General features: G+C 37.1%; 1 protein-coding gene across 9 annotated transcripts in view; it reads right to left on the reverse strand.

Annotated features, from left to right (window-relative positions):
• Nucleotides 1–5,915: 5,915 nt before the first annotated feature.
• The window catches only part of MARCHF1 (membrane associated ring-CH-type finger 1), an 857,900-nt gene continuing 838,124 nt past the window's right edge, over nt 5,916–25,691 (reverse strand). For 8 of the 9 annotated variants that reach the window (XM_054553351.2, XM_054553349.2, XM_054553352.2 and 5 more), the window contains 2 exons: nt 25,046–25,193; nt 5,916–8,516 (listed from right to left, as the gene is read on the reverse strand). In XM_054553351.2, the coding sequence (XP_054409326.1) occupies nt 8,218–8,516; nt 25,046–25,193 (447 nt within the window). In that variant the 3' untranslated portion in view covers nt 5,916–8,217. 9 annotated transcript variants of the gene reach the window in all.

Consider the following 25,691-nt stretch of genomic DNA (forward strand, 5'->3'; position numbering starts at 1 on the left):
CTTCTTACAGTCCTAATTATTTTTTTTTTAGTGATGTAACATGTTGATTAGTTAGTAATCTGTGTAAAAGTGTGGTTTTAGGATTACATGAGTAGTTAATGTCTGAAAGTTTCCTCCTGTCTCCCTTTTGGCTCATAGTCTTAAAATGGTTGTAAAAACTGAGTCATAAATTGCATTAAAGGAATAAGAACTGCTTTATCTGGACTGACACTTAAAAGCCCCTACTGTTAGATGAATAACTTGTGAAAAGTGACAGATTGTCCTCCTTCTTAAACATTTGTTTCTAGTTTCCCCTGTGTTGTCAAAGCAAAGATTACAACTAACAAGCTACGCTGCTGGGAAACTAGAATATGTAAGTATTTGTTGAATGAATGCATATAACATTTAGGACCATAATAATCATGTCACTGCTAGTTGGATCAAAGCAGCCTCAGAGATAACTTGTCTTTAGAGTGATGCTTAAGATGTTCTTACTCCTTGCCTGTTGAACATGTTCTTTCTGGGGTGATAACTTGTGCTCCCTTCATGTAGACCACTTTTAAGTCAGTGGCATATTTTTGTAAGACAATGTCTATAGTTCATGGCCATTGAACAAAGTAAAGGTAACTTACTTTTGTAAACTAGGGACTGGCAAACTTTTTCTTTATAAAAGGCCAGAAAGTAAATATTAATATATTAGGCATTATAGGCCAAATGTAGTTTCTGTTGCATATTCGTGTGCATATGTGTGTTGTTTGCTGCCCTTTGGAAATATTAAAACTGGCTGGGTGCCATGGCTCATGCCTCTAATCCCAGCACTTTGGGAGGCTGAGGCAGGTGGATCACTTGAGGTCAGGAGTTCGAGACCAGCCTAGCCAACATGGTGAAACCCCATCTCTACTAAAAATACAAAAATTTGCCGGGTGTGGTGGCACATGCCTGTAATCCCAGCTACTGGGGAGGCTGAGGCAGGAGAATTACTTGAAGCCGGGAGTCAGAGGTTGCAGTGAGCTGAGATTGTGCCACTGCACTCCAACCTGGGTGACAGAGTGCGACCCTGTCTCAAAAAATAAATAAGTAAAATAATAATATAAAAACCATTCTTAGTTAATGGCCATACAAAATAGGCCAGGGGATTGACTTGCTTCTCATAATTGGCTGACCCCTTGTCTAAACCAATGAGCTGAACTTCCATGGACATAAGTTAATGATACATTTCCAAGTTCAGAGCAGCTGACTCACATCTGTGGTCTTTTCCTCTAATGTCCTAGTTGCTTCCTTGCGGTAATTACTGACAGAGGTGTCCCTTCAGGACCTTGCTTACCTCAAATAGAAGCTTTTTTCTATTCTTACTTTCCATGTGCTTCAGGGGCAGGAGATTGGGTAGGTGTCCTTTTTGCTCTACTGCCACTTCAGAATAATTTCTCCCTTAGGTCTTTTGAAGTTCTATTCTTGCCTTCTTTCCTTACTATCTTACCTCCCAGAAGAACCTTCTGCCCATTCATAGAATACTTTAGCTCGTGGCCTAGTTTTCTTCTCCCCTGCAGCAATCATTTTAGTGATTCCTTGTGGATAACAAGTAGTGGCTAGCAAATATAACAACAGTATGAGTTTTAAGTTTTCCAGTCTTTTTCTCTGTCCCATCAGAAGCCTCTCAGTGGTCACACCTGGATCCTTATCAGCACCTGCACTCTGTAGACCTGATTTTGAGTATTCCACTCTCCATTCACTGTCACCACCCCTCTTCATTGCTGAAGTTCTGCACTTTGACCTCACTCTCATTATGCATCATTTATCTTGTTGAGCTTAGCTTCAAGTTCATAGTTGCTTCCTTGCATATACCCTGAATTCCTTTGCCTCTGACTCTAGTTATTTCTCTTTCAGAACCCAAACCAAGTAACAGCTATGTTTCCTTCATGCCTGTTCTTAGGCAGTTCAACATCGCTGAAGAATATCAAACAGACCATTTTGATACTGATGTTTGCAAATCTCAAGTGGATTCTCAGTACTGCTTAGTGATCTTATTATGTTCCCCTACTAAGTTCATTTTCTAACTTTGAGATAATTATTTTACTACTTTTTAATATTTTTTTCTAGCTTGACTTGAATACTAGCCTTCTCAATGTTCAGCCCTTGGCTTTTTATACATCTTGGAGAAAATACAAATTACCACTTTCTTTTGATTTAATGGATATATCTATTTTTTTCCTTTCAAAGGAAAATACTACTTATGTTCTGTTTCTCACTTCTTATTTTCTCAGAAACCTGATTTTTCTAAGTTTTTCACACAATTTCTCAAGCCAGAAATCTGCCTGTAAAATCATCCTTGATTTTTCACTTTCTCTCTTCTATGCCTTCCCACAATATAATTTAATTAGCGAGTATTTCTGATTCCACTTCCAAAATGAAAATCAAATTGGCCCGTGTCAGGCAGTCTCACTTTTCATCCTTACCAAAGTCGCCATGTCTTTCCTGTCCTATGTGCAGTAGCTTCTTAACTGGCCTTCTTAACTGTTCTTGCTCCTGTTGCCAGCACCGTGATGGCCTTGTGTGTGTCCACTTGATCCACAGTTGGGCAGGGTTTTGCTGCGGATGACCTGGCTGAGCCTTGGAAGACTGTCCTGTAATCTTCCCAGAACATGGGGATATGGAGGATATCATTTGCCTCCTGATCTTCTGGGAAGGAGATAGTGAGACAATTTGTCATCATCTGGGTTCTGATGAACTCTGAGACTCCACCTTGAGTCACTGTAGCATAGAGCTGCAGCCTATAAAACTAATGACTCAAGATTGGTGCAAAAGTAATTGCAGTTGTTGTCATTTTTTTTTTTTAAAGTACTTTTAATGGCAAAAACCGCAATTACTTTTGCACCAATCTAATTTAATACTTAGCTGCAACATGGACTCAGCATCTCAGCAACAGAGGGTCCTTCCCCTTATGTAGCACTATCAGCTCATCTGGCCCTTTTCTGTTTGTGTCTTTCTGTAGGACAAGACATATGGGAAGGCTGCACCTTTGCATCTTACTGTCTCTGTAAGTACAGTTGACCCTCCCTATCTAAGGGTTCTGCATCGTTGGATCCAACCAAGCACAGATGAAAAATAGTCTGAAAAAAAAAGTATGTACTGAACATGCAGAATTGTTTCTTGTCATTATTCTTTAAACAATACATTGTAACAACTATTTCCATGGTATTAGGTATTATAAGTAATCCAGAAATGATTTTAAGTATACAATTACGTAGGTTATATGGAAATACTACACCATTTTTATATCAGGGATTTGAGCATCCATGAATTCTGGTATCCGAAGGAGGTCCTGGGACCAGTCCTCCACACATACTAGGGGGATGACTGTAATAAAGAATCTTACAAGGGACTGTTTCTCTACTGGCCGAATCCATCAGCCTTGCTTGACATTTCCCATTCGGGATTTTGGTACTTAGCATTCCCTCTTCCTGCGTTGCTGTTACCCTGAGCTTTTGCAAGGCCAACAATAACTGATTGTTCTCTCTTCCTTTAGGTCTGAGCTTGAAAGTGTCCTCTCTATCTAAAGCATCTCTACCCCCACACCGTTGCTACTCTTGGTAATCTCTATCACAGCACCCAGTTTAGGATCACTGGACACATAATGACAGTGATTAATGATCTAGGAATGTTTGCTATAATTTCTGGTGGTGAGGGAGGGTGTTAAGTTCAGATTTCCATTTTGGGCAGAAGAGTTGGCTCATATAATTAGCAGACTGGTAGAAAGCCCTGTAGGTCCTTAGAAGTTGGACATTTGGAAACGGCTTTGTTTTTTGCTATCACCAAACCTCTTAGATTCTAATATCTTGCTTTTAATGTTTATTATCCATGCAATTATCTGAATCCACTATTATCTTTGAATAGAAAAATGCTGTTATCTTCTTATTTTTCTATATCCAAGACTTATTCTTGAGACAATCCCTCTTTAGATTACATTGTGATTTCTCTTAAACTCTTTTTTTAAAGCAGGTTTGAAAGTTCACATAGTTTATTTTCATTGGTTTCCCTCTGTTTGTGTATTTATTTATTTGCACCATGTCATGAGTTAGTCAGCGTAGGTTTGCTTTAAAATAATTATATGTTCAGACCCTTGTAAAATCTTAAAAATGTATATGTGTTTGGACATTGCAAATACAAATATCAGTCTGTTAGGCAAAAAGTGTGGAAACCACAACCAAGGTTTGCGTCACTTGTTTAATATACAAAGTCTTTCACAGATAATTATTTTCTTTTTCTTAATTTGCTTTAGTACACATGATTCACAAAACAGTAAATTGTTAATGCAAGAGAATTATGTAAAACCAAAATAGTACAAATGCCTAATTTCAAAAACTGCACACAGTTAAAATAATTTTTCCTTCTTTGTTTTAATGCAGTATCCAATTTCAGAATGGGCTTTCTTTAGATGTGGAGGAAACACTGCAGCCCAAAATAACAGTACTTCCTTTCAACTGTGTTGATATGTAAAATAGCACCATTGGGCTGACTTAGGAAAGAAAAAAGGTTTTCATCTTTCTTAATTAAAGTATTATATAACAACTATAATAATAATGATACTAATAACTTTTAAGAGCTGTACTCTGTTCTAAAATATTCATTTTCAAGGCAAGGAAGGATAAACTATATGGGGCAGATAGAAGAATCTTCCCACCTCAGCCCCAGGACCCTTATAATGTCCCTTAATGGTGTCATTGCTCTAATGAACTAATTTTCCTGCCAAAGAATAGATGTTTTAAAGAGTACCCAAGGACCTTTTGTAAAACAAGATAAAATAGAACTATGAGGTCGTCTCTCTGGGACTATAATCACGTGTAGAAGCAGCGCAGAGTGAGATTTAATGCTGGGGTGTTTTGAAAGACTCCTTCAGTCTACACCTATCATCTTCCTTCAGGTTACACGTTGCTATATCTCAGGTTGTTGGGATCACTTTAGTTTAGATTTTGTTCATTTTTATTTTGTTTTTGTACTTAAGCTTAATTGCCTTTTGGGCTTTACTTTTTAAAAAATCGGAATTTCTTTCTTTTACAATTTAGTCTTTACTCCTGTACAATAAGAGTGATAGTTCTTTAAAAAAATTAACAGCATCAATGTCTGGTTTGTGGTATTGATAATACTGAAGATTCATGATTATAAAGAGCCAAGGTTTTTAACACAACTGTAATTGCATTCTTCAATTTTAGTCCTTTTTTTTCAATTCCATTTTATTTCTTCCATGAGCAGGTAAACATGCCTCAAAATTTGCATTCTGTAGAGCAGTTTTTCTTTTTGAAGGGTATAGTCAGTCAGTCTACAAAAAAGCACTGCCACAAAGCTAAATCGTTTTATTGTTTGAAAGGGCAAATGTTCCATTGCCACACAGAATGTAAAAAGAAAATAATCAACATTAGATTTTAAATGCAGGTAGTTATTGCAGATGTTTGAACCATAAACAACCATTGCTGAAAAGCTTCTTAAAAGCTTGAAATTCAGAACTTCAGGGTTTCAAAAAGTCAGAAGAATAGCAAAATCAAGTGTTGACTTTTAACCTGCCAGGAAGCTATATTATTTTCTCATTTCAACAATGTCCAAGCCCATAAAAGTTAATTGCAAGAATTTAGGTATAGTTTTAAAATCCCATGTCCTCTTTTACTATTAATACAATAATGCTTACCTTTGCTTTTTATTCTAGAAATGTTTTCTTAGTGTTAAGTGTAGCCCTTAATAAATGAGGCTTTATTTTAGCCAGTCATCATCCTCCACTGTGAAATCAGCCCTGCAACCTATCTATCTTGTTTAGGTTCGTACACAATTTAAACAAACAATATTTTCCATGTTAATTAAAGTAAATAATTATTTTACTTTCAGAGCAAACAAAAGAGAAATCAACATTTCTTTGTTTGCTGGTGTCTAGATGTTTTTCCCCGGGAATATCTGTAAGCAGCATGTTGCCATTACTAACCCACAGGGAAAATGGATTAGTAAAAAGCTTAGGACAATTAACAGGAAAATTGCATTAAGGTTAATCCCTTGGATATGGTGCCATGGTTAAATCACCCACAGATTTGTTATTCATAAATGTATTTATCTTAAATATTTAAAATAGGCATTTAAGAGGAATTTAATATACAGTTTGTTTAAGGTCCACATGTTTTTTAAAACATTACTTTCATGTCCTTATTTATACAGAATTTTTGGTTCAGTTTAGTTACCTCAACTTTGTTTTCCCTGTGCTTACAAGTTTTAAGAAAGATGAGTTTTAAACCTTTTGTTTCCTGACTGAATACCTTAACATTTTCCCCGCATATATACATGAATACACACACGCCATACACACACACAAAATTAACATTGTTTACCTTTTGTTTATTTCTAGGAATCAAGACTATTTGGACTCAGTGTCAGCCACTACTAATATTCATACCATCTTTCTCCTCATTTAAAGGTTTGTTTTTGTTTTGTTTTTTCCTTTTTCCTATGATCTGTGAAGAACAAGCACACTGATAATAATTACAAAGTGCATCCATGTGATACCCAGATTTGTGCAATGTGATACTCATGCTTTGGTTCTTATGGCCATCATTGCCTTTTCACGTTAATAAATAATGACAGCTAACAAAAATAAGTCACCTTTTTTAATGTAGGACGTCTTTCTTTGACAGGCTACTGTATCTGTAATCATCATTAATAATCATCATTAATCTAGCTCACTGCAATGTCTTTCACACATCAGTTTTACATGAATATGCAAAGAACACAATAATCAACTGTCAAACCTAAACAATTAATTACTTATCACAGAATCTGTTGAATATTTTTGCTTTCTAACTGAGCAAGGGAAATCCTGTCAGCTTTTAAAAGTAAGGGCTAGATTCTTAGTCATAATTACTCATCATCTGTCAAGTTGACACCTCATATGGATGACATAAGCCTTACACATTTGATTTAATAACAAAAATAGGTAATTTTATTCCCCTATTGTAAGTACTTCATAGTAACAATTTCACAACTTTGCTACAGGCAGATTGTTTTATCTTTCTATACTTTTGGATTTTTACCCTTTAGAGATGTGAACTTCATCTGACTTTAAAATGAGGACACTTAATTTAATGCTTTTAAAAATCATAACTAACAACTTTTGTGAGACGTTGAAATAAAAGAATGAATTAAACTGTTTTGAAGTATTCAACTGTTAAATAAAGCAGAAGCTTAGTCTCTCTCTAATTTTACAGCTGTGCTAGCCAATATAGTTAATTCAAGTTGAAGTGTGCTTTTAAATTACCAACTGGATTTTGAAAACTTGGTTCAAGAAACAGATGTAAACTATCAATCAATTTTTTATATTGATGACATGTTGAAATAACATATAGTGTTAACTTTTTAAAAAAATCAAAATTCATTTTAACATTTATTTTTACTTTTTAAAATGGGACTGCTAGGAAGTTAGTTAAATATTTGCATCTGTGGCCTGCATTTGTGGCTGTTGTGTTTCTATTGGACAGCACTGTATTAGAGGAACCAGATAAAAATATAAGACCTGATAACTGAGTTCTGTGGGTATTTAACAGAGCTAATTATATCCGAACATTTTTCTGAAAATCTTTTGCATGACTTAAACATAATTCCAAATAGCAATGTCTTCAAATGTATATTGCATCTATTTAAAAAACATGCATCTGTCCAAATAACCAGACTCCACTAAACCATAAAAATCTGTTAGCTGTCAAAGCATATCAAAATATGCATCCTCCAAGTTCAGTTCCAATGTGACTTAGGGATAATGCAGACAATTTCAGGCTTAAAACCAAATATGTTTGTTAGTTATTTCCAGATGAGACAGTTAACATTACAAGGCCCTAGAAGTAATACACACTGCAATTCAAGTCTGTATTCTTGAACTTTTCCCCTGTTACTGTGAAGAGTATCATGGGTCCATTTAATCTTTGATTACTGCCTAAAAGCATTCATTGCCCCAGTAGCTCTTAATTGTCTTAGAAATCTTTCTTTCCCTTACAGACTTCACATTTCCATATCATACTTTACGCTCTTACTTCATGGGCTCCTGGGCATTTGGTGTGTTTTTCTCCTTTCCTCTTTGAACAAAGTCAGGAAAAATGTGTCAGTAGGAGAAAGGAGGAGCTGAAGGGAGTAAATAATTCAAGATCACTTCTGTCATTTGTAGTGGCTGAGGGCTAGAAAGATACTCTTCAGTGAAGAAACTCCCAACAGGTTCCATCAAACTGATACAACTTCAGGGGGGCCACCCTCTGCAGATGGCAGTGAATTTGTACCTGTTTGTGGTACAGGCACTACCACAGCATCTTTGATGTCTGTGTTTACATTGCATGAGAAGTTCTTCTCCAGTTTTTTGGCAGTGTCTGGGCAATTTTGTACAAAGATCACACGGTTGTAGGCCTTCAGCCTGCGCCACAACTGAACGTAGACTTTACACTGTACGTACATGAAGACAAGACCTCCTGTGAAGCCAATGGCTACCACAACCAGTTTTGTCCAAAATGGCCATTCAAGGACACCTTTGAAATGAAAAAGAGAAAATGTTATCACCAAGTTGTTCTCAGTGGATTTGGTCATTTTTTTTTTCTATGCCCCTTTAAAAGCCCATGCTTACCTTCTAGATTATGTTAACAGGAATATATTGTTCATAACTAGAAAGAATTATAACCTGAATTGGCTTAATTCCTTTTGAGTATCCTACATGTACTGTCAAAATTGTATATCGGGACATTTTCTCAGCTATCACTGTCAAATCTCTTAGTTCTCCTAGCATCAAGTACCTATCAATCAATCATAATTATGAGATATTATGTTAGATTTTTGGACATTTGGACACTGACATTTATCCCTTAAAGCTAAACTTTTAAGGAGGGATGGTGAACATAATGGAAGAAGAATCAGAGTTTAAAATCCTTTTAAGAAGATGAGGTATAGGTACATGTATGGGTTTGTATGTATAGGTCTTCCCATCCTCATTTACTTTACTTTAAAATGTAAAAGGAAGGAATGGAAGAAGGGAGATGGGGAGGAGTGAGAGGGAGGGGAAGGAAAAAGCTGCCACATCTCACCAGAGAGAGAATTCCTGAGTACAAACATGCAAAAGATTTAGGATTTTAGCCATTTGTTTCATAAATCATATTTTGTCATTGAGAAGCATCACACTTTTATAAATGTCTATATTTTCTCTTAATTAATTTCCATCACCATTACTAGAAATAGGCTTTCTTTTGTAATTATAGTTTTTAAAATTATTTCACAGGCATTTCAGTGACTACAACAGTGAGTATTTAGGCAATACATAATTATGAATGTTAAATATATGAGAGTCAAGAGCGTTAAATATATGAGGGCCAAGTGGTCCTCTTGCCCACATTAGGATGGTGTGGGGGACAATAGCTGTCTTCCCGTAAGTAAGTGAAAAGTTGTGAAGTAGAAAAATATAGCTCAGTATGGCTCAATACGGTGCATCAGGAAGGGATGGTAGAAATGTGTAAAAACCATGGTAATTGAGAGTCTATGATTTGACTTTGGATTTTTATTTACTTATAACAGTGAATAGAGTTATAAGAAATATCCTATCTATATTTTGTAGTAGTGACATTTGCTTTATGCTTCTGGAAGCAAAGCACAAGTCATGCCCTGTTTCCATCATGATGAAGCACCTTGTACCCTAAGACAGCGTTACCCTGTCAATTTCTGGTCCCAAAATAATGAAACATTGAATATTTCTTATATTCCCAGATCCCCAGCAAACACCATTTTATTCTTGACTTTTATTTAGCTCATGTTGCAAGATCTTTCTGGATGTGATCATCATGTGATAAAAGATTTTGTTTTTTCTCCATGAACAAATTAATGCAAACTTAGTAATCATGGTAATCTTCTTTATATTTTTCTTTAAATACCTGTTATATTTTTCACTTGCTTATCCAGTTTTTCTGAAGTCTGACTCCCTTGAGCCTTTGCAAGTAAACTCTTTTTCTTTTCAAAATGCTTTGGCTCTGACTCTTCCTTTGAAATTTTTTGGGGAAAAAATGTTCTCTGATCTTAAAAGGGTTTGTAAGAAAACTTGAAAAGCCTCTCACTGTTTGTTGTTGATGTTTCATTAATTTGTTGCTCTGTTTGGCATTGTCAATTTAAAATAAATTTCTATGCCTCTTTCAGCAATCAAATCTGAACTTAGTTTTTGAGTAGATTAAATATATGCAATCAAATTTATTAGAACCTTTACTGGTAGCAAAGGTAAATTTTTTCTAACTCCTAATATGCAAGGACTTCTTTATGACTTGAATAATTCATAGTAGTCATCATCTTGAATATTTACTTAATCCTAATGGAAATAAATAATACTTCAAAATATCATTGGCCAAAGCTCACACAGGAGAAATAAGAGATCATTACAGTGGCAGGTGTAATTAATAGGCAGATAATTAAATATCCCTAGATCTGTTAAAGAAATTAAATCAACAGTAACCTTTCAGAGCAGAAAGCACCAAGCTCAAATAGTTTAGTTTTACTAGTGGATTCTACCAAACATTTAAAGAAGAAATGACATCAATGTTCTACAGTCTTTTCCAGAAAATAGAAGAGATAATACTTCCTAACTAATCGGGTGAGACCAGCATTACCCAATACTAAATTCGGCAAAGACAACTACTATGAAGAAAAGTTATAGGCCAGTATATCTCATGAACAGATACAATAATTCTCAACAAAATATTAGCAAATTGCATTCAACAATGTATAAAAACAATTAATTACACACTACAGCCAATAGAGATTTATTCTAGGTATACAAAGTTGGTTCAACTTTCAGAAATCAATGTAATCACATCAGTTAGCTAAAGAAAAATGTGACTATATCAATAGGAAGTGCAGAAAACACATTTGACAAAATACGACACTCACTCATGATAAAAACTAGGAACGGAAGGGAATTTCCTTAATGGGATAAAGAACATAGAAAACCTATAGCTGACATAATGGTAAGAAACTAGATGCTTTCCCCCTAAGATCAGGAACAAGACAAGGATGTTCCTTCTTACCATGCCTATTCAGCATCACACTGGAAGTCTTAGCTAATGCAATAAAACAAGAATAATAAAAGACGATTGGGAAAGAATAAATAAAAAACTATCTTTGTTCACAAATGATATGATTATCTATGTATAAAAATCTCAAAGAATTGATTAAGTTTTGTTTTTTTAAATAGGTGATTATGACAATGTTGCCGGATACAAAGTTTTACAAAAAGTCAATTGCTTTCCTATATATAGCAATGAACAATCAGAATTTGAAATTATTAAAAACATAAGCCCATTTACATTTGTGCCAACAAAACAACAAAAACAATGACAACAACAAAAACCTTAGGTGTAAACCTAACAAAATATGTACAAGATTTATGTGAGAAAAACTATAAAGCTATGATGAAGGAAATAAAAGAATATCTGAATGAAATAAGATGTTCCACATTTATGGATAGGGAGACTTAATATTAGTAAGATATCTATTCTTCCCAATTTGATCTACAGATTCAATACTATCCCATTCAAAATTCCGGCAAGTTATTTTATGGATATTGACAAACTGATTCTAAAGTGTATATGGAGCGCAAAAGACCGGAATAGCCAACACAATATTGAAGTGGAAGAATCAAGTTTTTGAAAACTGACACTATCCTTGATTACTACCACCGCGGTGATGAAGACAGTGTGGTATCAATGGAAGCGTAAAGAAATAAAGCAGTGAAACAGGATAGCCCAGAAAGAGACTGACACAAATATAGGAAACTGATCTTTAACAAAGGAGCAAAGGCAAGTCAGAGGAGAAGGGATAGTCTTTTTAACAAATGGGTGCTGGTATAACAATATCTGCATGCAAATAAATGAGTCTGTAAACAGACCTTACATTTTTCACAAAAATTAACTCAAAATGGATTATAGAACTAAATGTAAACTGTGAAACTATACAGCTTCTAAAAGATAAGAAAATTTAGGTGACCAAAGTATGATCTGTGAAAAGAAAAATTGATCAATTGGACTTTATTAAAACTAAAACCTTTTGCTCTGAGGAAGTCACTGTTAAGAGAATGAAAAGACAAGCCACAGGAAAAAATATTTGCAAAACATATTCTGAAAAAGGGATTTGTATCCAAAATATACAAAGAACTGTTAACATTCAATGATAAGAAAATAACCTAATTACAAAATGAGCAAAAGATTTGAACAGATACGTCATCGATGAAGATAAACAGATGGTAAGATTATTAATATATGTGCTTAGAGAATTGCACATTAAAACAAGATATCATTATATACCTATTAGAATAGCTAAAGTTTTAAAAAAACATTGAAAACACTGAACGTTGGAAAGGATGTGGAGCGACAAGCAGGAATTCTCATTCATTGCTGATAGATATGCAAAATGGTACAGACACTTTGGAAGACAGTCTGGCAGTTTTTTACAATGGTAACCACAAGCTTTTCAAATGATACAACATTATACTTATTCAAATGAACAAAAACTTATGTCCACACAAAAACCTGCACACAAATGTTTGTAGCAGCTTTATTCATATTTGTTCAAAGCTGGAAATACCAAGTTGTCTTTCAATCTGTGAATGAATAAACTGTGATACATCCATGTAATGGAATATTATTTAGTGATTAAAAAGAAATGAGCTATCAAGCTACAAAAGGACACGAAGGAACCTTAAATGCATATTGCCAAATGAAAGAGGTCAGTCTGAAAAAGCTACATACTGCGTGATTCCAACTATATGACATTCTAGAAAAGGCAAAACTGGAGATAGTAGGATCAGTGTTTGCCAACAGTTTAGGGGGCGAAAGGAAGGGATGAATAGGTGGAACACAAGGACTTTTTAAGGCGGCAACACCATTCTGTATGATTCTGTAACGGTGGACACAGGACATTACACGTTTGTCAAAACTCGTAGAACTGTACAACAGAAAGAGTGAACCCCAATATAACTATGGACTTTAATAATGTAAGAATATTGGCTCCTCAGTGGTAACAAATGTACCACGTTGAGGCAAGATGTTAATAACAGGAGAAGCCTTGTGTATCTGCAGGGTGGTATGTGGGAACTCTCTCTTTACCTTCTTTGTAATTTTTCTGTTAACCTAAATCTGCTCTAAAAATAGTCTTTTATATATAATAGATTTATATATATATTTATATATATTAGCTCCTTACTTGAGATTAGTTGCATGAATTCATCTCTGTGTCTAGGTCAGTTTATAGAATTTCTTCGAGTAAGAGATGGGTTTGTGAGCATTTACGTATTTGGAAATTGGTAATGTATGCATGATATATTTATGGAAACTATTGCACAAAAACACTCCATTTCTTTTTAGCTATGCCCAAGGGAGTTTATTGTGCCTAAAATTTGCTGCAGTCCTGCACAATAAATGCTCATGACCTATACCTCTATTTATTTTATCGTCATCCTCAGCTGCCTGATTTCTCTCATCCAGTGCCTTTCTTAGTAAACTTTATCCAAAGTCCTATCTGGGTAGCTGTTTTCCAAACATTGCACATCCTAATATAGGTTCAAGCTTTAGCACACGCTATTCCTCTGTCTAGAGTGCCGCGCTCTTTACAATAAACTTCTACTAATCTTTCAGAACCCACTCCAGGGAGAAAAAGGTGCAATCTGTCGTGAGGTTGGCAAACACAGCATTCGTGCCCTAATTACTACCAACACTATTTCCTGCTAATCCCTATGATAGCTTCATGGTTCCTAACACCACAATCTAGGTCAACTTCTGGAGTTGGCATGAGAAAAAATCTTTTTGCCATCTGGCCCAGAGGAAGAAGATGCTTTTTCACAATATTGCAAATTCCCTACATCGTAGTACGGGAGAAACCCTATTAATGTTAACTAATTAAATGCTCTTGTTTAGAGTAAAATAGAGTAACTCTGAACGTAATAAAACTAGGAGAAAGACTGATGGTTTCATGTCTCTCCCTACCCAAGTCACTATTTAAAAAAATTAGTGTATCATGGAGTTAAACTCTTTGAAGGAACAGATTCAATTATCAATATATTTACTTAAGATGCTAAAAGATGTTAGAAAACAAATCGTCAAGAAAAGAGACCTTTGATTTTAGAAACTTTAGAGTACAAAAATGGACTATACCAGGAATTTATCATTAATCAGTGTCTGTTAGTCATATACAAATGTTTCCATGGTCCCTTTCTCCTATAGACTTCTTTGATCTTAAGGATAGGAATTTTCAGAATAAAAGAATGCTACCTGGATTTGATTTATTTATACAGATGCATTTGCAACCAACACGTGTTCGATAATAGCACTGTTGTTATCTAGCGCTAATAGTGGTACTACATCATGTATTCCAATACTCTCCAGAAACATTTTCATTTTAGGATAAAAAATACAGAAATAATTACATAAAATTATGAGATGAATTGCTTTATACTTATTTATAAATTTCCCAAGTAACTTATAGACAAATATAATACTTTAAAGTAGTAATAATTTTTGACCATTAGTGCAACTTTTAAAAAATGTTGTTCTACTTTGACAGCACTAGTTCCTCATCTAAAGATTTCACAGTGTCGTTCACAATGAAACATACATTCCACACTTTTAACATATTCTAGGTATTCCTACATATATTATTCATTTTTGGAAAAAAAATTGAGGGGGGTATATAAAAGAATCATTTTTCTTATAAAAGTTTTTATCAGGCTGATACAATAAAAATTGTTTGTTTTATTCTTGATTTTTCTGGTGTTCCAGCAAAATAACTGAACTAAAAATTCAGAGTTCAAAGGCCTTTAAAGCCCATCTATTTCAGTTCTCCCTTCTTCTCTCCCTTTTGCTATTTCATGCCAAAGGTGAGATTATTACCCAATGATCTTGACCTAGTAATCTTTGATAGTGTTGAAATTTGAATTGTGTATTGCATGGAAAAAGCAGTTAACTTGCTATTTTTATTTAAAAATACTCCAAGGCAAAGTCTTCCTAAGTGATTTAAGGAGTTCTGAAGAAAATCAGGAGTATGTGATGATTCTAAAAGTCCCAGATAAGTGGCAGCACACATTTATACATGGCTGGACTCCCATGTCCATTTTTCCTGTATGCTAAGTAACACAGTGGCATCAAATGGTAGTTAGAAATAAAAAGAGCTAAATTATTCTCTATGCAGAGAGTCCATGCATTTGGAATATAGAAGGGCTTTTTTTTTTTTTTTTTCTTAAGTTCCTACTTAGCTGTCTTCATCTATGCAAGGAGAACAACCATCTGAAACACTGACTCAGTGTAGACCATAGGTTCACCACTGGGGGCAGTTTTGTTCTCTGGGGGACATTTAGCAATGTCTAGAGACATTGTTGATTGTTGTACCTGGAGTGGGGTGCTACTGACTTTTATTAGAGGCCAGGGATGCTGCTAGACATACTACAATGCACAGGACAGCACCTTCCAACAAAGAATTATTCGGTTCATAATGTCCATAGTGCCGAGGTTGAGAATCCCTGCTGTGGAAGACAGTAACTTATGTCTGTTTATTGGGAAATTCGCAGAAAGGATTTGGAATATGAGCGAGACATCTTGCACTTCTCCAAATTCAAAAGGATTTTTGCTGTAAACTATTATATTAAGCAGTAGTTTCAATGTGTTTAGAAAGCTTTAACCACAGACAGACTGGAGATGAAATGTGCTTTATTTCCCATTTTTAGGGAAATTCTCATGGACTACATCCAGCTTTCTCCTCTGCTTAACCAAACTAGCAGCTGTTCCTCATACATGCCTGGAGGTTTTCCATTTGTGAGCCTTTGTCTCCAATCTTTTTTCTTTCTGTGTTTTGCTTCCCTACTTCTATGTGTCTACTTGTCCCATAAAACCCATCTTAGAGGTCATTTCCAGCTGGAAATAAGTTTTCCCACTGTTCCACTTCCATGTTATTTCTCTGTGTGCAGTATGAGCTCACTTTCTAACATAAGCATTTTTACTGTGTCATGCTATAATCTTGACGAGCACAGAATTTGTCTGGGCTGGACTTTGTTTTCCATAGTTCCTTGCTCAGTAGGTATTTCAAGGATAAATGAAAGCTTTTACAACCCCTCTTCACTGTCAGTAAAGCTATACTTTAGATGATAGACAATCTAAAGAAAAGTCCACTCATGTTTCACCTCTCTTTCCAGAAACAGTGACCAAAGCCTATAATATACCTGGGAATCTGGGCCAGGGGGAAACAGTTGCCATTTTCTCTGCCCTTTTTGGGAGACTCAGCCTGATCCCTCCACTTTCCTTCACAAGGTATCTCTGAATCAGTTTCCCCTGCCCACACCATCCTTTAATATGTTCCTGGGAAGTCAAATCTCCCACAAAACCCCTCCATTAAGTTTAGAGTGCAGAGCACCCCAACCCCCACATACAAAAGCCATCTGAATACAAACTCACTGTCCAAATGACCATCTTTAACAGCCTGCTCTTTCTCTTGCCTTCAAGTAAGTGGACACGATTTTTGTTTTCTATAAAATAAATTACTGTTGAGTGGTTATAAGGATTGTATCTTGGACAACTCACTTTAAGGACATCTTGAGAGGAGATGCTAAGATGGGGCTAAATGGATTTTTCAAGAATGTTTTCATCAGGAAGATGTACTTGCCTCCTTTTATTGAGACACAGCCAATTGTCTTCTTACATTCTGTTAGACTAGTCAGTTTCTATGCTGTCGTTAGCAAAGACAAAAGAATGTACGCCACAAAAAAGGACAATGATAGAGAAAGGAAGGCACTAAATCTTTTCCCTGGGGATCCTATGTACAATTCAAGGTATCTTTGTCCTCAGTCATATATAAAGCTGTATCCTGCACTTCAAAATGCCGGGAGCACAAAGTTGTTTCTATTTGCCGATTTCGCAGAGGAATTTGGAAAATCTAACTCAGGCAATTCAAGCATCTGCTCATTTCTCTGAGGCCCAAGAATCCATCTCTACTTCTGTCTTTGTGTCTGGAATCCTTCTGCCGGAGTTTCTGTAGGTTTAGTAATAAACTCTCTGCCCATCTTTACCTCTCAAGCATTAAGGGGAAACATTTCTTGGAAATTCTTGGATAGCAATGAAAAGAGCAGGCATTCTCTCTACCACCATTTTCTGAGGAAATAGAAAGCTACTCTAGCCTCTCATATTAACTTTAATTGATTCATTCACATTCCGTATTATGCTGATCCCACAAGGAAGAGCAATAAGTTCTCAAACAGTCTCAATATTTTTGTTGATTTATATGATTATTAAAGTAAATTCTTCCAGGCTTCCTTTTTACAGTCGCATATGTGTGATCTGGTACTTGCAGGCTGCAGCATCCTCCAGGCCATTCCAAAACAATCAACATGCGAATAGGTTTTCCAGGAAGGGCTTAAGATAGTTTGTAGTCTTGCCCTTGAATGTGATATTGAAAAGTTCACAAATTAGACTTAAAGGAATCAAAATGCTGCAGCCTTAAAGTCTAGTGCCACCAGAACCAGAAATTTCAGTCCATAGTTTGTAGGGAAATTTATATTTAACGAGCGAGTGAAAACACTTTAGACAAAGAAAAGCAGATGGACTTCACAGCTCATTCTAGACTCTTGGGAGTCTGACTCTGGACAAGATTATTTTTAGCAAGGCAGAGAAGGAAACTGGGATGTCCAGGTTAAAAGTAACGGTATTTAAAAAACTTGAATGAAAAGGCAAAAATAAAAAAGTAAAATTTATAAATTTTTTTTTTCACACACACACAAAAATCCCCCACATCTTGCTAATCTTGTACTCTATTGGAGTTGGGTCAGGAGACACGGATTGGGTTATCCAAGAGCTCAGGTTCCCCACCAGGAACCTGAGAATTAAGCATTAGTCATAAACAGGATCTCTGCAACGGACTGAATTTTTCATCTCTTTCCTGGCTAAGGAATAGCCAAATCCCCAAATGATGCAGACTTCTGGTTAATTTCTTTACAGCCCATGCCCTAAGAGGATTTCTCTTATTAAGGTTAATGACTTCTCAAGAGTGGTTTATCTGTGTAAAATCTCCACTTGTTTTTGAGGGTTACGGATTTTATTCCGAAGAACCCTATTCCTAAGAATCTACTTCAGTCTTTACATCTTTATCCACCTAAACTCAGATATCTATTTCATTTCCTTGAGGTATTAGGCCTGTTCTGTTATTTTCTTTGGTTTCAGTTTCTTTATCCTTGATAGCTTGTTTCAATAATAGCCCCTGATTGGCTCATGCCTCCCGGTAATCCTGTCCTGGGGTATCCCATGACCTATTGACACTGGTCTTGATCACATGACCTGCTTTGGCCAATAGGACAATAGGAAACACAACTCAATCGGAAACTTTAAATGTGTTTGCAGATGGTGGTTTCACTCTCTCCTGATGCTTTTATTTATTTATTTGTTTATTTTGAGACAGAGTCTTGCTTCTGTCGCCCAAACTGCAGTGCATTGGTGCGATCTCAGCTCACTGCAACCTTTGCCTCCTGGGTTTAAGAAATTTCCTGGCCTCAGCCTCCTGAGTAGCTGGGACTACAGGCATGCACCACCATGCCCAGCTAAGTTTTGTATTTTTAGTAGAGACAGAGTTTCACCATGTTGGCCAGGCTTGTCTTGAACTCCTGACCTTAAGTGATCTGCCCACATTGGCCTCTCAAAGTGCTGGGATTACAGGCTTAAACCAACACACCCAGCCTGGGATGGTTTTTATAAAGCTAAAGCCAACTGATACATTACTTAAAATTGGAGGTAATAGTATCTACCAATTTCATATGGTTGTTAGTGTGGATTAAACAAATTAACAGTGCCTGACACATAGGAAGTGTAAATATAAGTTTTCGTTATTGTTATTATCTGTGTGATTTGAACGCTACACACCTTTGGCTGATTCAGCTGTAGGTTAAGAGTGGAGCTTGCACAGGTGTCTACCAGTAAGATCTTTCTAACTTCACTGTGTTATAAGTTTAGGGTGTCCCAGCTTGACTCAAGGTAAGCTTCTCTCCAGAATCACAGAAGGAGGAAGTCTAGTTAGTTGTCAGCCAGGCCACTGGCGTTTAGTCATAGTGTGTTTCTGGGCATCTCTTGCAGTTAGAATTCCCTTCGTCAGGAGAAATGCTCAGAAATCCCATCAAAAAATAAACTAAAACATCCTTAAATGCTTAAGTAGCAATTATGTATATTGTATTTGTTAGGAAATATTTCTGCCAACCTTTCAGACCACAGTGACAATGGCTTATCAGCTGGAGTTCATCTACCAGATCCTTTTAGACTCATTTACTTTCCAGAAATACTGTTTCTCTGAAAATATATTTCCTTTGGTAATAGAATGGGGTCCCTGTTCCTCTCCCCTGAAGGCACAGGGGCATACCTGTTAACATCTCACTTTTCTATTTTCTCTTTAAGTCAAATTGGGTAAAGCAGAAGCTCCCAGGTGGGCATTTATAATACAGCTGGAGATCAGGCAAATTGCTTATTTCCTCATCTATAAACGGTGATCTCTAAGGTCTCTTCCAGCTTTGAAATTTGATTTCTCAGAGTATTCTGCAAATATTATATAGGAGATCATGCAACTGGAGACACCTAGAGTATGTCTAAAAGCTTTTTTAAATCACCAAGCAGCAGAAGAGAACCTGTTTCACTTAACAGTGACAGTGGCTGTGTGTATTTACGGAAAGCATCTCATTGTAAGTTGGAATATTTTGGCTGGGTGCTTAGGGTATGCACAACTATGAAGTGTGTGTATAAGGAAGGGTGGGTGTGAGTGGCTGTTGGGGCCTTGGGGTTTCAGAGGGGAGCTGGTTTTCTTCTTTACTTTTATCCTGGTTGCTTCTCTCCAGTTGGGTAGATTATTAAACAACAACAACAAAAATGTTTCACATATTTATAACCTTTTTCTTAACTTGTTTTAATGGTAATATTCACCATGAGTAACTATGTGTCATATATGTACATTATTTAATAGACATGTTTCAATCTATTTGATGCAAGGTAAAGTTCATGTTGTCTGAATAATAAATCATAGAAATAACTTTTAGCAGCTACTCACTCCAACCTTGGTAGTTTTACAAATGAAAAAACTGAGCTTCAGAGTGATTAATCATTGTATTGAAGATAACTAGGTTGGGCACGGTGGCTCACGCTTGTAATCCCAGCACTTTGGGAGGCTGAGGTGAGCAGATCACTTGAGCCCAGGTGTTCAGGACCAGCCTGGGCAACATGATGAAACCTTGTCTCTACAAAAAAATACAAAAAATTAGCTGGGCACAGTGATGCCCACCTGTAGTCCCAGCAACTTGGGAGGCTAAGGCAGGAGAATCACTTGAGCCTAGGGAGGGGGACTGAGGGGAGGATGTTGCAGTGAGCCAAGATCGCACTACTGCACTCCAGCCTGGGCGAGAGGAGTGAAATCCTGTCTCAAAGGAAAAAAAAATAACTAGTCAGTGACCAAGGGAGAGCTAGAACCTTGGCCTTCTGACAACTAGCTCAAGCCAGTGTTTATTCTTTTTGGGTTGTTCTCATCTGCTGGAGTCAGCCACAGCCAGCAAACATTTTTTGAGCCTCTACTAACACCAAGTATTTTCTGAATAATGAGGCAAGGCCTCCGCCCTGGAGGAGCTTGGAGGCTTGGGAGTGAGTCAGCCATGAAAACAAAGTCAATTTGTTGTGCTAGTCCCTTATGTATACATTGAAATACTTCTGGGGCAACTTTATTATATACACCTACAGTCTCTTTAATATTGTAAATGGTTTTAGTTGTTTTTAGTTTGTATTTTTGTTGTTTATACACAGATAATATACTGAAGCATTCTTCTAGACTATGTAAAGATAAGGCAAGAGTAACAACTTGCTCAAATTAAACTTAGCAATAGGCTTATTTAGGGTGTTAAATCTCCAAGTACCATATATTTGCTATTTTTTTTTCCTGTCATCACAGGGGAAAGAGAGGTGAGGGCTCTCTGGCATCATGACTATTTAATCTAAAAGAACAACCATTTACAGACATATGAGGAATTTTTTTTCTTTCCAGGATCATCATTACAGTTCAGAAGATTTTGCTGTTTTATATTCCATCTCAATTCTGGCTGAAAAAGGACAACTTGTTTCTTTTAAAATATTTTAAAGGTTTTTCAAGATAGATTTAAAATATGTTGACTTCTTTTAAGTTATGCAATTTTTCCCCAACAACTTTACAAGTAAATTCAGGATCAGCACTCACAGTCCCAATGCCACAGGAAGATTAAAGAAATAACAATTTATACAGATGCCCACACTCCTCTTCAGTGTGCACATTGGAAAGCAGGTTTAAATATAATTTGAACATAAATACAAATGATTCCCTTTGTGAAAGTCACTATGGTTTCCATTTGAAATTACCCAAGTTCTAGAGCTGCCCTGCTGGCAAGCGGCTCTACAGGAATTACCACGGACACTGCTTCTTGGTAAATACCTTGCTTTCTGTTTTGCTTTGGCTCTAAATGCCAAATATAAAAATCATGTCATTTTCAGTTTCCTTTAAGAAATGGACCCTTGATTGTCATTAAGAGTCCACTGGAGGTTACTGTCTGGAATTCTGCACCCACCCACAGCTGAGAAAGAAAACAATATTTTGAAAACAATTCTAAAAGAAAAATAAGAGGTGGAAAAGCTTAGGTACCAGGCATTCACACTTCATCATTCCTTGTACAGTGTTGACCGGGCTACTTGCCTGGTCCCAGACCAGTGTTCAGCACTGGCGAGATGTAGTGGTGAGCAGGACAGAGAAGGCCCCTACCTGCTCTGAGCAGGTGAAGGAAGACAGACAATTAAATAAGCAATTGCAATGGCATGTGGTAAGTCTCACAGGCAGAGCTTCCCTAGCTACATGATAGAATCATCTAAGGGGTGACTAAGTATAAACCTCTGGGGATAAAGCCCAGCTTTGCAGCATCAGGAACATACCACAGGTAATCCACCATGCAGTAAATGTGGAGAAGCCCTGGGGAGGGTAAATGCAGGATGCTATGGGACTATGTGGTAGGGCAGTGACTCTCCATCCTTAGCCGGTATCAGAATCACCTGTAGGCTTCTTCAGTACAAACTGCTGGCCTCCACCATCAGGGTTTCATAGGTCTAGGGAGGCAGGAGGTAAAAATATGCATTTCTAGCAAATGCCCTGGTGATACTGATGTTGCTGGTCTCAGGACCATACTTTGAGAACCACTGTGGTAGGAATAATGATCCTACTTCAGGGAGCTGAAGTGAGTTTCCCACAGGAAGTGATGTTTAAGGTAAACTGCAGAGACTGAGTTGGGATGAGGAAGGTGTGTGAGAATACATGAGTGTTTAAGAATGTGTGTAGTGGTGGTGGACAAGAGAAGCTGGAAGGAAATGTTTTACAGAGAGAGAAAAGCTGAGCAAGGGCCTGGACATAGATTTGAGGAGCTGAATGAATGTTCGGCCTAGCTGGCTTCAGCTAGGTCACTGGGGCAGCATAGTCCCACTGAGGAATTTGGGTTACCTTTTAATGGTTAAGTGGGAATAGGATGTGATTAGATTTGTGTTTTTGTAAATCTGCTGGGATTATATTATTGAGCATGGGTTGGGTTGAAGCTGGCAAAACTGGAGAAAGTCTAGTCAAGAAGCTTCTGCAGTTTTCAAGTTAAAAATATGATAGTTTCCACATGGATGGTAGCCATAGGGAAGGAAAGAAATGGACAGATTCCAGAGGCATGCGAGACAGAGTGAGTAGGATTTGGTGATTGATTTAAGGTAGAAGAGGAAGGAAATCAGAGTGAAAGCTGGGTATCTGGGCTTGGCTACTGGGTGTTAGTGGTGCCATTCCCACGGGTGTTAGAGTGAGAAGTGGTAGGGGATTATGCATTGTGACATGCTGAGACTTTCAAACAGAATCATTCAGAAGATAGGTGGATGTATGGGTTGGAGTACAGTAGGAGTAGGAAATGAATTTGGGAAGTTATCAGCATTGACATGGCAGCTGAAGATAAAATAAAATCTAGGGGGCCTACAGAATGAGCAAGGAGACAGAGAAAAATGGAAGAAAGCATGGAGCCATGAGTTTCTTGGTTTTTGGAGATATTTTTGTGGCTGAAGTTGAGACCATCATGTTCATTGTAGGGTAAATGGTTGCTATTCAGTCACATGTCTTAGAAATGTGGTTGGATAAAATAAATGTAAGAGAGGGGTTTTCTTATGGGTGTCTATGAGGGTCTATGTATACATGACGTGAGATTGTTTCCTCTTCTTACATCTACGAGGAGGGCTCTTAATTTTCTTTCCTTCTCATGTAGCTGGAGGAGAAGAGCTCTGCAGTTTACTACAAAGAGACCAAGTGAGGGTGACCACTGGAAGAGGGGAGAGACTACATTACCTGGAGGAAATTTGTGGTTCTCAAATGCTGAGCTCTAAATGTGTCATCTAATCTAAGGGTATCATGTCTGCCCTTGATTGCTAGGAAAACACTAGAGTTCTAGGGTAAGACATTGGGTGAAGCGAGGTGGGGATGCCTCTTTGTTTTTCCATCCATATGTGACTGCAGTATTTACAGCACACTGTTTGTTACTTGGGCCAGTAACTATATCAAGAGAGGACATTGGATTTAAAAAAGAAAAAGTTCTACCCTCACGGAACTTATTTAATAAGGATGTAATGTGACATTTTAAAATCAAGACTCTCTGAAACAGTACATAATGTGGTTGCAAACAATGTAGTTTGATATTAATGGGATGTAAATGAGTTAATATGGAATAAATAAACACATAAAAACAACCCACAAAACCCCATCCTACCTGTTTTTCTAGCATTTAGACTCGACACGGTAGTGCTTTCATTTTCTTCCAGAAAAGGACAGTGGCACCTGAAACGCTGTCACCATCCCCTCTCTGACACACATAAACCCCATCCACAATTCCTATCGTGGGTCCTGGCCTTCCCTTTATCCCCGCAGCCCCTTTCGGCTTTTTGAAATGCTCAGAGCGGTGCACGCTGGCGTGTGCTGCTGCCACCTAGAGGGCGAGTGTGAGAATGGAGCCTCCCCTTCTGTGCTTATGAATCCCCACGCAGAAATACAGAAGTAACCAACCTTTCTGTGTTTTAATCTCTTCCTTATTTATTTTTTTCTTACCTCCTCTCATTTTTTTGTGCTTTCATTTTCTTCCATTTTTTCTCTGGGTGTAGGGATGTGCAAACATTTTTCACAACATTACAAACTCAAAATGTTTCTATCTGAACAATGTCTTTTCTAGAGGCATCAGTGGTTAAACACTTTTTCCTGCGGGAGTGTGGGAGTGTGGGGATGTTTCTCACTGTTTTACCGCCAACGATTTAGGCTGGATAAGGTATGAAAACTTATAGGGCCCAATGAGAAACAGAACTGGGTCCTTTCACACATGAAAATAATATTTTATAGACATTGTGCTTTCTCTTTTTGTTTCTGTTTTAAGTGACTTACCTATTTTAATGTGAGAATATGCCTTACTGATTTAGAAACATTTTTCTTTGCAGACTTGACACCATCCTTCACAATCAAACTTCGCATGGCTAAAATGTCAAACCATGGGGCTAACCCACTTTATCAAACTATATAATACTAACTAAAGAGCTATAACACATTCTCTACTAGAATGCCATCTCCTTCATGCTTTAAAGGAGAGATGACTAGAGTGAATTAAATAAAATGAGAAACCCTTCATTTTTACAGCCATTTGCCTTTTCACATCAGGCAGAACTTGATCCTTATTCAGCTACCGAAAAGCCCGAAGTGGTGTTTGCCATTTGTATGTAACTGCCACTAAGTTTTATATGGATTTGATGAATTTCACATCTCAGCTTGGGACTCCATATAGTTAATGCTTTTTAATCAGAGTATTAATCAATAACATGATTAGGGAAGAATCAATAGCAAATACTAGCTTTTCTAGTGTATCATACATGATGAAGGCCTAACCCGGGGAAATGACTTCCCTATCCACCTCTGAGTATTATCTTTAGGATCCAAGAGGGTAAGAAGAAAGATGTGCTCTTACCATTGTCATTGCCTTGCTTGATTTCCTCCGCTGTCCGGTCTATCAGTACATACAAAGACCAAACCACACAGGTGATCGCGATTACGTGGAATGTGACAGAGCAGAATATTTTCCTCCTTTCACTTGTGGTCATCTGTAGTTTCTCCCACTGCAATCAGAAACGAAGGACACAAAACTGAATTTGCAAACTAGGAAATTTTTCTCCCCTTTTATTTCCCAGACATAGATCATGAATGGAAGAAAAACAGCAAATATCTGCAATTTCAGATAACACTGTAATATTCAAATAAGTCTTCATGTTTAGAGAGATAGGAAATTATAACCTAGAGAGTTACATATAACTTAAATACATACGTATGTATGTGTGTGTGTGTGTGTGTGTGTGTGTGTATATATATATATTTTTTGAGACAGGGTCTCACTCTGTCGCCCAGGCTGGAGTGCAGTGGCACAATCTCGGGTCACTGCAACCTCTGCCTCCCAGGCTCAAGAGAACCTCTGCCTCAGCCCCCAGAGTAGCTGGGACTATGGGTATGTACCACCATGCCTGGCTAATTTTTGTATGTATTTGTAGATATGGGGGTCTCACCATGTTGCCTAGGCTAGTCTCAAACTCCTGGGCTCAAGTGATCCACCCATCTTGTCC

Source organism: Pongo abelii, chromosome 3 (genome assembly GCF_028885655.2).
Source record: "Pongo abelii isolate AG06213 chromosome 3, NHGRI_mPonAbe1-v2.0_pri, whole genome shotgun sequence".
In the NCBI taxonomy this organism is placed as follows: Eukaryota; Metazoa; Chordata; class Mammalia; order Primates; family Hominidae; genus Pongo; species Pongo abelii.